The sequence below is a fragment of the Homalodisca vitripennis genome, chromosome 8, assembly GCF_021130785.1.
Source record: "Homalodisca vitripennis isolate AUS2020 chromosome 8, UT_GWSS_2.1, whole genome shotgun sequence".
NCBI classification, from domain to species: Eukaryota; Metazoa; Arthropoda; class Insecta; order Hemiptera; family Cicadellidae; genus Homalodisca; species Homalodisca vitripennis.
Window position 1 is genome coordinate 73099747 of NC_060214.1, and position 15117 is coordinate 73114863.

Sequence of the window (15117 nt, forward strand, 5' to 3'; positions counted from 1 at the left end):
TTTTTTGCAAAGCGAACTTTACTGTTAACCACACATTGCAGCAGCTCGTGTACGTGTACGTCATTTGTAGAAGCTGTTTTGGAAACGTACACATTTCAAAGGTGATTGTAAACATGTTTGCTATTATTTTAAATTGAGTAAAATTACAAAGTAAATCTTTTCTTAAACTAATTTATCACAGCATTATTGGAACACTGATTTTTTTTATAATTTGATTGTTCCCAATTACTTCCTCTGAAGTGATAAACTAATAAGAAGTTTAAAGCATTGTCAATTCTTGTTGATTTTAAAAATCGGTAATAAATATGTCTTCTAAGAATTTTTAAAAAAACCCGTGAATTTAATATTTAGATATATTTACAGGCTTCAAGCAACATCTTTTATTTCATAAAACATATTATTTTTACTTTATTCTCTTTAACTCATAAATCAATTTAAAATCGTTATACTTTGACTTGAAATAAATGTTTAATCCATAATTTGAGCTTTATCACACTCGCATATTATTTATTGAGCTATTTAATTAGCCAAAGTCATAAAGGATAACTTCAATTTGTACACAATGCTATACTTTATACGTAATACAACAGTCACCCTTTCCAACCCATCGCATTGCCTCCCGTGACTCGCCCTTTCAGGCCCATCGCATTGCCCCCCGTGAAACGCCCTTTCCAAACTCTGGAACTGCCTCCCGTGAGTCACCCTTTCCAACCCACAGCACTGCCTCCCATGAATCGCCCTTTCCAGCCACTGGAATTGCCTCACGTGAGTCACCGTTTCCGATCCACAGCACTGCCTCCCGTGAATCGCCCTTTCCAGCCACTGGAATTGCCTCCCGTAAGTCACCCTTTCCGACCCACAGCACTGCCTCCCGTGAATCGCCATTTCCAGCCACTGGAATAGCCTCCCGTGAGTCACCCTTTCCAAACTCTGGAACTGCCTCACGTGAGTCGCCCTTTCCAGCCCATCGTATTGCCTCCCGTGAGTCACCCTTTCCGGCCCATCGCATTGCCTCCCGTGAGTCACCCTTTCCAGCCCATCGCACTGCCTCCCGTGAGTCACCCTTTCCGGCCCATCGCATTGCCTCCCGTAAGTCACCCTTTCCAGCCCATCGCACTGCCTCCCGTGAGTCACCCTTTCCGGCCCATCGCATTGCCTCCCGTGAGTCACCCTTTCCAGCCCATCGCACTGCCTCCCGTGAGTGGGAATTTCTTAACCCAACATAATCTATTGAACAGCAGTATACATCATCCAGTAATAATAACAATATTTTATTCGTTCAAATTACAATACAATTGAACACATCAAAGTAAGAACAAATGTATAACAGAGAAAATACGCTTTACATGTATTGTATAAATTCCTTCTTATAAAAGCCTTTTGCTACAAAATACTCTCTTAAAAGTATTTTAAAAGTGAAAGAACCTGTCTCTTTTTTATGTTTGGTGGCAGCCTGTTATATACTGCAGTACATGTACTGTGGCCCTTTTTGAAAAAATGTAGTCGAATGTTGCCGCATTGTCAGTCGCTGCGCCCCCCTCGTTGAATACGAGTGGCAAGCCGCGCCAGTAGTAAACAGAGTGGGATTATTTCTAACAAACATAGAGCACTCATACCCCACCAGACCAGCCAACGTCATTATGTTTAATTCTTTAAACACCAACTGACAAGATTCCCTTCTGGTAATTTTCAACATTGCTCTTATGCACCATTTTTGAATTTTGAAAACTCTTTGAACACTTTTGTTGATGTGATGATTCAGACTCGGAGTAGGAAAGACGTAAACAACCGCGCGTGGTGTTTTCTCTACTACTAGTGTACGTTATTAGTTCTTGTCATGGACTAATCATGTTCAACCATTACTCTATTAGTAAAAAATGTATAACATACATTTAGCGCGTTTTCGTATTTACGTGAAAAAATATGCGACTGTAATATTTGCTTAAACTCACTCCCTTAATGTTAAAGCGAAAGTTTCTTGTGTTCATTGAAGAATGGTTACCATGGTAAATGTACATTCTAAAAGAATGTACCGTATGACGATAACACATGGGGGTGGTGACTTCTGAGGTCGTAGTAATAAATACTAGAAATACAAAGTTTACTTATAAGTTCAGTTTAATTACGAAAACTTAAAAGCACCACTTTTAGATGGTAAAGGAAAAGTTATGTACTGCTACGTTGCTGCCAATTAGAATATAATAACTAAAAGTATATCTTCTAGGTGGGCCTAAAATATCCAATGTTCTATTGACTTATGCGTACGACGTTTACTTTACAAAACAATAATATTTCACTTCCCTTCACAATAGGTAGACTCACAACCCGGGTATCGGCCGTCTTGGCACGAGACATTGAAGCTGTAGTCTAAAAACGGTTATTTCTAGAAGAGGAGTAGAAGTTGGGAAGTGGTAGTCATCTATTCAAACAACACGTGAGATACATCAGCTACGTAAACTCGCCTAAAACAAATTCGCGACGGTATTAGCCATTTAATGATACAAATTACTATTTATAACAACGTGCTCGTCGCCATAAGGACGACGCCACAACCTTTTATCTATCTCCATCAAGCAAATAAAAGATCTTCAAGGGTAAGTTACTTTACTATTCACATCTTTACTTTACGTTACATTCATTTTATACGTTTGGCATCAAAGGGCTAATTTAATAATACGAAAAGATAAATTTTACTTACAGACAAAGCGCGCGAGGTCTGATCGGTTACGTGGTTGGGCTGCTACAAAGGGTTAGAAGAAAAAAATTCATACGCGTGCCAATTAGGTAGTTACTCCGCCCAATAATTTAGTTCCGGAACACTGGATGTAAAATAATATTATATTATACTGGCTGATTAGGTTGCGAAATTTACGTTGTATGAAATTTAATACAAGAATACGGTACAAGAACTTATTGAAATTATTTATAAATTTATAAACAAACACTCTAATTCTTTTATTTCTGTGAGGACTTTCGTACTCAAAGGGGCACATCAGCAGGACCACTATTCAGTTATGCGGGTCTGATGATGTGTTCCTTGATAACGAAAGGCCTCACAGAAACAAATATTATATTATTGGAGTGTTTTTAAATTTATATGGTAAAATGTGTTAATCTGAGCCCCGAGGACATTAATTTAACTGAACAGGAAGACGTGTGGCGTTGTGACCCTTACTCCAAGACACAACGTACAAGTATGGTTCTCGAGACAAAAAGTTACGTTTCCTTTGACAATAATTTTTATCTCGTTATGGAGCTCAGGAACGACTTGAAGAGAGTGGAAGCAAGTCTTAGAGCTTATTGAACTATTGCCATGAGGAACTCGCAGAGACAAAAGCAATGGTCAGCAAGCCGAAGGAGGAGTTGTCGGCTTGTTGGTATCTTTGGAGAATCTGAGGAAGAGAATCCTACTCATACTAAACAGGTGGTGGAATTGGAATCCCGATTGGAGGACATTGAACAATATTCTCGTCCCGCTTTAGAAAGATGAGAATGTTGTCATTCTGATGAAGGCAGTAGGGCGGGCGCTTGACTACCTGGTTTGACGACACATAGTCGACTATTGTCAACGGCTTTGCGCCAGATATGGAATTAGGAAGCCTCCTGGGATAGTCGTCAAGATGATCCGGAGCATGGACGTCGAAGCGCTGCTACAAAACGACGTGTCAAACGCAATCACAACATCCTCGATATCGATTTGAAATCGGCACCGGCGGAAGTTGTGTATGTGAATGAGTGCCTCTCTCCAGCCAGGTGTCGACTTCTTCACGCGGCTCTACAAATGAAAAAGAAAAAGGGATACAGTTATCTTTGGAAAAGGGGCAGAAAGACTGAGAAATGACCAAGCGGCAAGTGTAAAGGTTGTTTTGTTAACAGCGGTCTTAAACAATTTGTAAGTGTTTTTGTTTCTTTTATCTACAGGTGTTTATATTTTAATTTTTCTATACATTTAAAATCAGAATAAGATAGTTTTGTTGTATTTCCGTTTTGACCGCTATAAACAAGTTTTATAATTGTCTATTTCATTACAACGAAAATATGTATGTATATGTATGTGTGTGTGCATGTGTTTGTATGTATATATACACACATTTATATATACATATATACATGCCTAATGAATTCGATAAATTACAACCTACTTTTTTGTAATATGAAACAGTGGGATATTTTCCACAACTGCACTAAATTAAATTTTACAATACTTAATAAAATTTAAAAAAAAACCAATAAAATTTTGTTTGCAATTCAATTAATTGTTTAGACATATTTTTACTACTAATTTACACACTTTTTTCATATCAAGAAATGTATCTATTCTAATTGCATTAAATATTGTGTATATTACACAACTGTGTTATTTTTTAATTATATTAGTCTTTAGAAATATGAATTTTAGATTGCCTTATAAACATACAACATAACTTTGACTGTGTTGACTACTACAAACTGCCCGACAAACTTGAATTGTTTGTTATAAGGGCGTGCCTCTCTAGTGGCATCACAATAGTGTGATGTTTAACATGTGAAATAATGTTACGTGGAACTTATAAAATGAGCTGAAGACATGAACTGTTACACGCAACCTGAGCGAAGCCAGTTACACAACAATGGGCTTGGCATAATCACATCTTGTTAAAATAACATACGATTCATCTTAATTTTCTTGCAATGGACTCACCTGAACAATATTTTATTCTTTGTTTATTATATTAAAAATAGCGCATTAGCTACAGATAAAAATATAAATAAACTAGTTTCCTATATATGGACAAAATGTCTGTTAGATTTAAACGTCCTTATTAGGCACAATATTTCACGTAAGCGTTCGTTGTTAATAAATAAGAATAATTTAACTGGCACCGACTTAAGTGATTGTTTATCTTGGTGTTCTGAGAAGTGGATTTCTTAGTAAGAGGAACCCAAGACGCGATAAACTTGAATATTCTCCCATCATAAAGTCTTATTCAGGGCGAAGAGCTTTGCTACAAACAACTGTCGTTTTCACTTCTTACTGGTTGAAACTCTATACCCAACTTTTATATTGCATATCATTACAGCTTTGTCGTATTTAAATTATATCAAATATAAAAAGAATTTGTATTTTATTTTCATAACATTTATTTTATTTGAAATGTTATATTAAAATACTATTGTACCTTTAAGGCGCAGAAGAAATTTTACTCAACGAATGTAAGTAATGACAAGCAAATTTTTAAGCTTAGAGCTCTATTACGCATAGAGAACTCTAAATTAAAGTTCGTCAATTAGTGAAAATAAGAAAAATCTATTCTTGATTTATAATAAAATTTATATAACTTAAAATTAATTTATAGTAAAATTTAAATGCTACGACACACGATTTACCCTAATAAAATTACAGCAGTTCAAAAAGCCCACACAAAACATCAGTGGCTTGAGTTATAAAGTACACCTAGCACGGTGAATTCAATCCTGGTACACAAATATTATAAATAAAGTCTTTGATAATTTATTAAGAAGAATACATGTTTATTCAAAAATATAAATAAAGTATTTAAGTTGTATAATATAGATGTATTGAGTATAATTTAATTATAATGTAATAAATATAATATAAAATTAAAATAATAAATAACATTTGTATATACAGCTTAAATATGTAAATTAACAAATAAAAAGTAACCCACAAAGAAAACAAAACTAACCTAGGGAGCAATGTATGGAGAACATTGACTTAAGGATCTCATGACAATATTCAGGCAGTCATGGTGAATTTCAATGTCGGACCTACCGAGAGTATTGTATTATAAGAAGACCTCACCATCCTCAAGAGAGGAAAGAATGCACGAGTCGTAGTGCTTGATTAGAGCAAATTTATCAAACCTTTGTTCCTGCTGTTGAAGTTGTTCACACGATAACTGAGGACTCCCAAACAGCCCTCGTCGTCCACTCAACCACAGAAGGGATGAGATAACTACTGATGATTGTGATGGGCTTAAGTGATATAGTTTTAAAGAAGTAATAGTTGAGAAATATAAGAATTATTTGTTTTCCTTTAGAATTTCTCTTAAAAATCTCGTATTTTTTAAATTTTTTATCTCTTTAATTACAGTGTTTTGTTTCTTTGTTTGCATGTCGCAATACAATAAAATCGTTTACTTTAAACACAGGTTTACTACATGGAATATTTTGGTTTGTATTTTTTAAAGATGTTACCTGTTTTTCTAATTCAAAACACATTTTTAATGCTATACATTCTACTAAATTTTATGATTTACTCTATATTGTTTTCAAATAACTTGTGGAATTTATGCAGTTCTTAGCTAGTAAGTAACGAACAAAATAAAACTACAAAAAAACCATCAACGAAATCTTATCGTACTAATTTGTTTGTAAAGTAAAGAGACGACACAGCGTATTTTTACTATGCAAAGCTAATTTCTCCTCATGTATTTTGTTGGTCTCAAGTAATGAGGTTTAAAACAAGCAATGATGGTAAATTGTGTAATTCTCCGTTTTTATTTGGAACCAGCATTACAGATTTTTAATTTTTCTTGTAATTTTATATATTTTCTTTAATTACATTGTGTTGTTAAACGTTTATTACAAGTATGTCGCAATACAATAAAATAATTTACTTTAAACACAGATGTTACTATATGCAATCTTTCGGATTGGATTTTTTAAAATGGTACCTGATGTTTTTTTTAACACGAAACAAATTTTTTATGTTATACATTCCACTTGCTTTCATAATTTACCCTGTAATGTTTCCAAATAGTTATTTGGAATTTATTTAGTCAGTTGAATTTATACAGTTCTTACCTAGTAACGGAAAGACTAAAAGTACACATTACAAAAAACCATCAACGAAATGTTAATGCACTAATTTGTTTGTAAAGTCAACATAAATATGTGAAAAGCTAATTTCATTGCAAATTCATCCACAAGAATTTCACTAAATGAACACAACTATCAGGTCTGATTACAATAGTGTAGAACACCGAGAGAAAGGAAGAGTCGGAGTGTGGAGTTTGTAACACACCTGTTTGCGGCTACCGAACTTTTAATGGACAAGTTAACAGCGAGTTGTCTGTCACCAGCAGCTGGTCCGGTTATCCATGTTATATAACGTGTCATATTAGCACAGATGTCCAGTTTTGTTTTTAACACCTCTTGTTTAAACGATCTACAGTCGTTCACAGAATTTAATTATTTAACAATATAATTATTTAAAGGATGAACAATTATATCCTGGCTAATTAGCTGGTGCAAGGTCAACAGTATAAGTAAATAATAAGTAGTCAAATTTAAACAACTCAAGTCTAATCGGGAGTTGCCTAAAAGTCTACGCTTTTGATTGCATGCAATTTACTCTCTATAGCTTCTAATCCGCTCAGCCTTACCTTAAGATATTGTGTAGGCTGAAATTCGTACATATCCGTGTAGTATAACGTGTTATATTGTCACAGATATCCAGTTTTGTTATGAACACCTCTTGTTTAAATTATCTACAGTCGCTCACACAATTTAATTATTTAACCATTTAATAATTTAAAGGCTGAAAAATTACAGGTATGTCCTGACTAATTAACGGGTTCAAGGTAAACAGTAAAAGTCAAATACGAAGTCAAATTTAAGCAACAAGACTAAGAGTTTGTTGCCTAAAAGGCTATACGCTTTGATTGCATGCAGACTTCCACTCTATAGCTACTATTCCGCTCAGCCTTATCTCAAAATATTATGCAGCCACATATACAGAAAGAATAGCTCCTACAGAGATAGGTTTCTCTAACTCTGAGCTAATGATAAACCATTACTCTCAATAAATAATCGTATTTTAATAACTAATTACCATGGAAAGTAACTCCTAAGTTTCTGAAGTGGATCAGTTATGGATTTGAAACAAGTTTAGTGTTAAACTTTAGCGTTATGTTAAAAGCACAGCGTTATTCGTGCGGTAAGCAGCTAACTAACTTGTCCTCTTAAAGCTACATAATGTAGGGAACTCAATTAGACTGTTGAATATGCATTGGAAATTTATTAAACAAACTAAATTATAACGGAACACTAGTCTGAACTATCTAAGGAAGTCGTCTTATTTAACTGAATAAACAGACAGTGCATGATTACATCGTTGTGTTTTCCAACTTAGATCAAATATTTTATTAAAAATATATAGAACAACTTTCCACCAAAATTATATTATTAAATTCAGTGGAATAATTATGATCAGAAGAATAATCGTAAATAATCTCACTTATTTATTTGTCACCTTTAAAACAGAAAATATTAAATTGAATATTTTAAAATAGATACAGTAACATTACAGCGATTTAATATTCATAGGCTTGAGCTATTAACATACCAGCAAATATTTATATTTCATCGAAGAAAACTATTTATTTTGAAAATGTTAATTTTTTTCTAAAGTTTGTTTTGGATTCATAAGAAAGCCACATCAATACACATGTTAAAGCTTTGCGTCAATGATTCAGAACTTGTCATTGATTGCAGTTCCCTACATTACAATCGATGAATTGTTATTATTCTTTAAAAAAAAAAATTAAAACTAGATAAAAGTAAATAAGTACAATACAAATAATGCACTTTTTTGAACAAGGGATTGATAAGTAATTACAGTGAAAGTAAATACACTCAGAATACATTATTGTTAGGAATTTCGGGAGAACAGAATTCAATTAAAATATGACAAGCCTTGAACACTCTACAGGTTAATTGTGTTTTACTCTCTCTCAGTTTAGGGGGAAGAGAAAATTAAAATATAGAAAATATGTTCTCTTGCTTTGTTATAATTAAGCTTTAGAAGGCTGCAGTTTTATTTTGTAAAGTTTTTTTAAATTTTCTTAGGACAGGCTGTAATAAATACACAGTTATTGATAATTTTAACTGTTTTCAAATCATATGCTATATCTTGCAGATTATATACTTTTTCACTTAAGTTGCACTAGTTCGCTGATTAATAATTGATCTCCAAATTAAATAGCTCTTGATACCGGATCTTCAATTTTGTAAGAATTGCTTAGTGTATTATTAATTACAAATCACAAATATTTGTTATATAAAACCAATAAATCCATCTGTATTCTGAAAATATTAAAATAAGAAAACAATTAGTTGGTAAATTTGTACGATGAATGTAAACACTTATCAGTTCAAAAATGTTATTAGCAAGAGATGTATATAAATTTACATGAAACATATTTTACTTTAAACTTGTTTAATTTAATATACTATGATGTTAATGTAATAAACGTAGAACTTTATAAATGCACATTTTAACTTTTTCACACAGGTTTGATTGATATAAATTTATATGCAAGTAGCCTAGACATAGCAATATAACACTACAAACAAACATATTAATAATGTTGATGATATAAATAAACGTATTATTATCAAAGTTAAATTGAAGATTCAGACTGTACACATTTGTATTACATGGGACCAATATGTAAACCGATTTTGTTTGCTACGTTTTGTTTTCCTTAATCTCCCAATTTAAAAAATCAGTACTGGAAATAATGTAAAATCATAAATGCACTTATCTAAAACACCAGGTTATGCATATTGATTTAGATATGGTAATTTAATACAGCGTGTTAATATAATTGTATATATTAAGTTAGTATCGAATAAGTATTTCCCATGAAAAGGATTTGATTTAAACAATTCAGGATGTCTCTTCCCGATTTTAAAATCACCTATTGTCCGTATACTAACACGAGACATACGGTGTGAGTTAAGAAAAGAAATATATAATTGATCTATTTGAATAATGAATAATTAATAATGAATGAATAATTTTCCGTTTATGAGATTATTTTTGTACTGATTCACACATTAAGAACATTAAAACAATATTGCATATTAATTACAGGAAAGACGTAAATATTGTGCATGGCAGTAGTTACCTATAGTACCCAGCTAATCTTATATATGGACTTAACTGTAGAAGTTAATTAGTAACTATCACTGCACTTGCCACCTAAGAAATTAGATATGGTCGTCTAAAAAATCGTAACAGTTACTCTTTTATGTATCTGGAAATCAGACCTAATTCAATTAGAAGTCATGCGATTTTAGAAAAATGAGACAATAGCACTATACGTGTGCTTGTAAATAGCCAAAAATGTTGGTTATTCCAATATTTTATATTATTATATTATTATTATATTTTATATTATTTATTAAGCACTTAGATAAGGATTCAGTACCTCCAAAATTCATCTCAAAGACGACATCACAATATGACATACAGAATCTCGTCACAATGCGGAATAATCACTCTTGTTGTGAGTAAATGTTCCTGTAGGGAAATTTGGCTGTAGAAGAACTAAAAACGTAATCTAGTGCTATGAAGAAGAGAGATTCCGGCCTGTACTGATGAATGCTTGTCCCTCACCAGTTCAAAAACAGTAAAGGACACAGTGGATAATTATTATAGGTCGTTCACTAATATCAGAGATAAAGTTTAAATGATCCTACAGATAAACAAGATACTTTGTTTTAACTATTAAATGTAGGGTTGAAAGAATATGAAATTTACGTAACTGATGGAGTGCTGAAAATATTGTATAACGTGCTCTGAGATTAAAATTCAATCTAATACAGTAGTTCTGAGCACGCTGGAGTCTATCCGATTGTTCAATGGTCATGTCACTCATCACAACGTCACATTAGTCAAAGTGTGGCAGAATGAGAGTCTTAATGGGCATAATCTTAACATTGGATGGCAGGTACAAGGCAAACCGTTTCAAACCGTGGATGGCAACAAAGACTCTTCTGCACATTATCGTAACTTGGTTAGTCTATTTGAGAATTGTGTTCGTATTGATTCCGAGAGTTTTCACTTTGTTTTGGTAATTCATTCCATAACTGTAAGGTTTAAGTTTCGGTGTTGTGTGAGTAGCTTAATTTGGTTTATTATTCTTTAGTTACCAATTATTATTGCTTGCATTAAAAAAATATATATTTTCAGTTCCTGTTTTATTGCCAAAACGTTAATGGCTTCAATTTCCAAGTTGAGGAGTAACAGGAAAACTGATGAATTTGAAATTAATAATAATTTAGGATCCCTTTATTATAGGTCCGTTACTATTATCAGAAAATAAAGTTGAAACTATACGTTTAAACTAACCAGTGAACGTATATTTGCAAGTCTGCGGTGTAAAGATGAAAATTTAAATGTGTCGTAATTAAGTAACATCCTAATAATATTATGGAATGCGAAAGTGCCTTTATTTGTATATTTCGCGTTCACGCGTAAAACTATTTTAACCGATTGTACTGACATTTTACACGGACATTCTTACAGTGCCTGGGATGAATATAGGCCTATTTTTACCTCAAAAACCTCCTTTAGACTTTTCTCAACTCGTTTTTAAAGTAGCGATAAACTCCATATTATTCTCTTAAGTTGTGAAGTAATTAATTAGTAGAGCATGTAATTAGAAGAGCATGTCTGATGTAACCAACTGTTTTGTGTAAAAATGGTTTAATGTTTTCAATTTTTTTACATTTATAGTGAGTACATTCTAAGATGAAGTAATCTCTAATAATCTTAGGAGTAACCAATTTCTATAAGTACTCATGTACCTAAAGAAAATGTCTTTAAACATACGACAGTCAGAATTTAACTACGAAGATTTCAATTTTAAACAGTCGTTAAGAACTATGTTTCATGAATGTTCATTGGAACGAAATTTGAACTAAATTACGAATTTTAGCTCTGAATATACTAAATTATTTTTAATTTTATAAAGAAGCAAACGCATAGTGTTATTTTTAATGTAGATTTAACTATACATTTTATCAAATCTAAGTATTAGATCTGAAAGACAATGTTACTATCTACCTTTTACTATAAAATTTAAAGGTGTTACTCAGTCAACTTTTGACAGAAGTAAAAATTCTCTGATCTGTAACACACACGCAAGCGCGCGCCGCACACACAACACACACACACACACACACACACACAAACACACACACACATATCTTCTTGATCCGGAAACAAGGCAAAATCAAATACGGCAGATAAATCATACTGGGAACAAGTAAATTACAATAGCCATAACTATTTTTTTTAACAATATTTCTTGATTTTAGCAACAAGATAAACTCAATATTAGCGTCATATATAAAATTAACTCAAACCAGCAGTGCTCATATACGTGCATAGGGAATAGGGATGGGTAACTGTTAGCAGCGCAGATATAAAAGACAGTGTAGTCTAACTGTTACTTTACATTTAAAGACTTATGAATTTGAATTAATTGTATTTTCACAAAAATAGGTCTGTATATATTACTAAGATTGGAGGGCAAAAAGCTATGGAACAAGCACTATAAATTATACACTTTTAACATATTGTCTTGATCTTGGGAAGACTGCTGGAACATTAGCGTGCTCATACAGGTGCAAAACCTGAGAAATCGGATGCGGAAGCCATGGATATCTGCTAGTTGTTTATATAAAGTAAGTTTAAAAGGGGGTCCAAGGTCAGAGTCCTGTGAGACCCCCCATCTAGCAGGTTTCCAGTCAAACATTTTATTCACCTCCTTCACACATTTCCAATGTCCAGTAAGGTTAAAGATTTGACCCAACTAACATAAAAAAATCGGAGAAACCATACTTCTCGAATTATTATCTTGAGGAGAAGGAAGTCGAAGGCCTTGAATAAATCAAATAATATTAACATGACCACGAGTCCCTTGCCCTTTGCCAATCGTATATCATCAGCAATCAATAAGGCTGTAGTGGTACTGTCATTATATCTGAATTCAGATTGGAATTTGGTCAGAATATTATAGTTATTAAGATAAGAAGAAAACTGATGGTGGGCTACTTTTTTGAGAAACTTCGAAAGACACAAACAGAATGTTTATCAAGCATATAAGGAGTTTAAGGGTTAGACGTTTTCCTCAATGAGCGAACCAAGACGCGTTTCCATACATCGTGAAAACAGAGAATTGAAAAAAAAAATCAATATACTAAAGTGAATTAATTTATTATAAAATCTATTAGTTTTTTACATATTTAAAAATAAAAAAAATACATATAAAAATAAATGCAAGGTAGGTAGCCTTCGTAACATTTCTCGTATTTAAAAATCGTAAAATTTATAGTTTACAATTCTATGTTGTGTGGTATTATTTATTTGTACTACGAAGTTTGGTTGAAACAAAGGAACGTGCGTTCAAATTTTTTAATCTAATAATATAGCATTGCAGTTTTTTCCACTAAGTTCTAATAACTATTCTTTGCTGTATGAACGATATCGAGTTTTTATTCCTTTTAAATTTCGCTAATCTTTGTAAAAATTACCTGCAAGGGGTGTAAAACTAAGACCATTACATAGCGATACGAAATACTTCAATGTGTTTAGAACCAAATATTAAACGTTATTTGTTACACATATTGTTTCAAAATAGCTTTTCTTCTCTGGCGATACATAAAATCCAATTACAGTATATTACGTTATTGTTTTCAAACATAATTTATGTTTCAAATAGCTTTCTAAAAATTATGCATGCGGATAACAAGTCCATTTATTGATGAAATAAGTTCTATAAATTGATGAGCTTCTATAATTATATATTATGCTCTTAAGTTTGAAAGTTTATCTTGTGGGAGTTTGAAAGTTTTCACTCGAATTTACACTTACATTTAACGCTGAAACCATCCCCTGGAAATGCATTAAGAATAACATTGATACGTTGGTATTGAAATCTAAATATTTTGGTAAATACTGTATACAGCAAAACATTATTCACTTTCATACATAAAATTCACACAATTCAAGAATTATTTGATGACGCAGAAAATAAAATTCTGCTTATTACGGTATTGTTATCAAACGTTATTCATATTCAATTGCTTTCTAATACGTACGCATACGCATATACAAAAGTGCATTTATTGATTAAATAAGTCCATAAATTGATGAGCTTATACCAAAGTTTTGAAATTTCCTGTAAGTGGATTCCAACTACTGCAAGTAATCTATACTATCATTGTAAACCCTTTCTTAAATATTCAAAAGCAGTTTGCATGTAATATTACAAAGAGGAGAACATTTTCTTTAATTATTAAAACTTAGGATTATTCCGTTAAGACACCTCGCTAAACAATAGCGTGGAGGGTTCTGCTAACAAAGCCTAGATTAACATTATAATGAGCTCTCTCCACCTTCCTTTCCCGGTTTGTTGCAGATTTTAAACCACATAATTTGCATTTTAACAACTAACTTCGAACCACGAACACGAAAACCTCAAACTATTCCCTTGTGAGTCTACTGACATATAAGTAACATTGGGAAAGGTTTTTGTACACACTGAAATATACACAAGCAAATATTTGTCACAAATACCGTAAAGCTTAATTATATCATAAATATTACTTTAGGAAAATCTTGTGTAGACTTCTTGAGTCGTCATAGATATAATATTTATAGAACGTTTTGGATTTATCTTATAATTCATGCTGTAAGTGTCTTTTTAAATTATTTTGCCTATATCAGCTTAAAAAATTACTCTTATAATACAAACACCACAACACCAGCGAAGAAACGAAATTCACCAATTCAATAACAATTTGAATGGTAAGGCGAATGAAAAATATAAAACATAACATTTTAGAAACACTTAATATTGTTATCGTTATATGCTCATTGACTAATTGTTTTGCAATTACAGCATTTGCATAATGGCGATGGTAAAAAGTACATCTTGGGTTTTACTTGTAAAGAATCTTGTTATATAATTATGCGGATTTAAAAATTATTAAAACCGAATGTTATGGGATTTTACGTGGTCTAAGTAACAGTATTTCAGTTACAATTTCTTACGTATTATGTCGTACTAATATTATGGAACAATTGTACTAATAATAGTATAGCAATTAACTCTACATCCCGCATTGTTGGAGAAACAAATTTTAAAATCACCATATTAATCTTTTTTTACCACATTACACCACTAACCAAAGGATATCTCCTCATATAAACTTTAGAACAAAATAGTGGTAGTGGGGCGGGTCCTTACTTTTTATTCACCCTGTATACCTTATTATGCCTATTAAAAATAATCAAATTACGTCATAAATTCTCTC

The 15117-nt window shown here is 32.3% G+C and overlaps 1 protein-coding gene across 1 annotated transcript; it reads right to left on the reverse strand.

The window, feature by feature from the left end:
* Window positions 1-634: 634 nt before the first annotated feature.
* On the reverse strand, window positions 635-1153 carry LOC124368231. The gene has a single exon (XM_046825506.1). It carries the CDS (start codon window positions 1151-1153, stop codon window positions 635-637), a length of 519 nt encoding a protein of 172 aa, XP_046681462.1.
* Window positions 1154-15117: the final 13964 nt, after the last annotated feature.

What these genes read in the sequence shown, in the direction of transcription:
- LOC124368231 (XM_046825506.1), bottom strand. Translation starts at nt 1,153, where the DNA reads ATGCGATGGGCCGGAAAGGGTGACTCACGGGAGGCAGTGCGATGGGCT.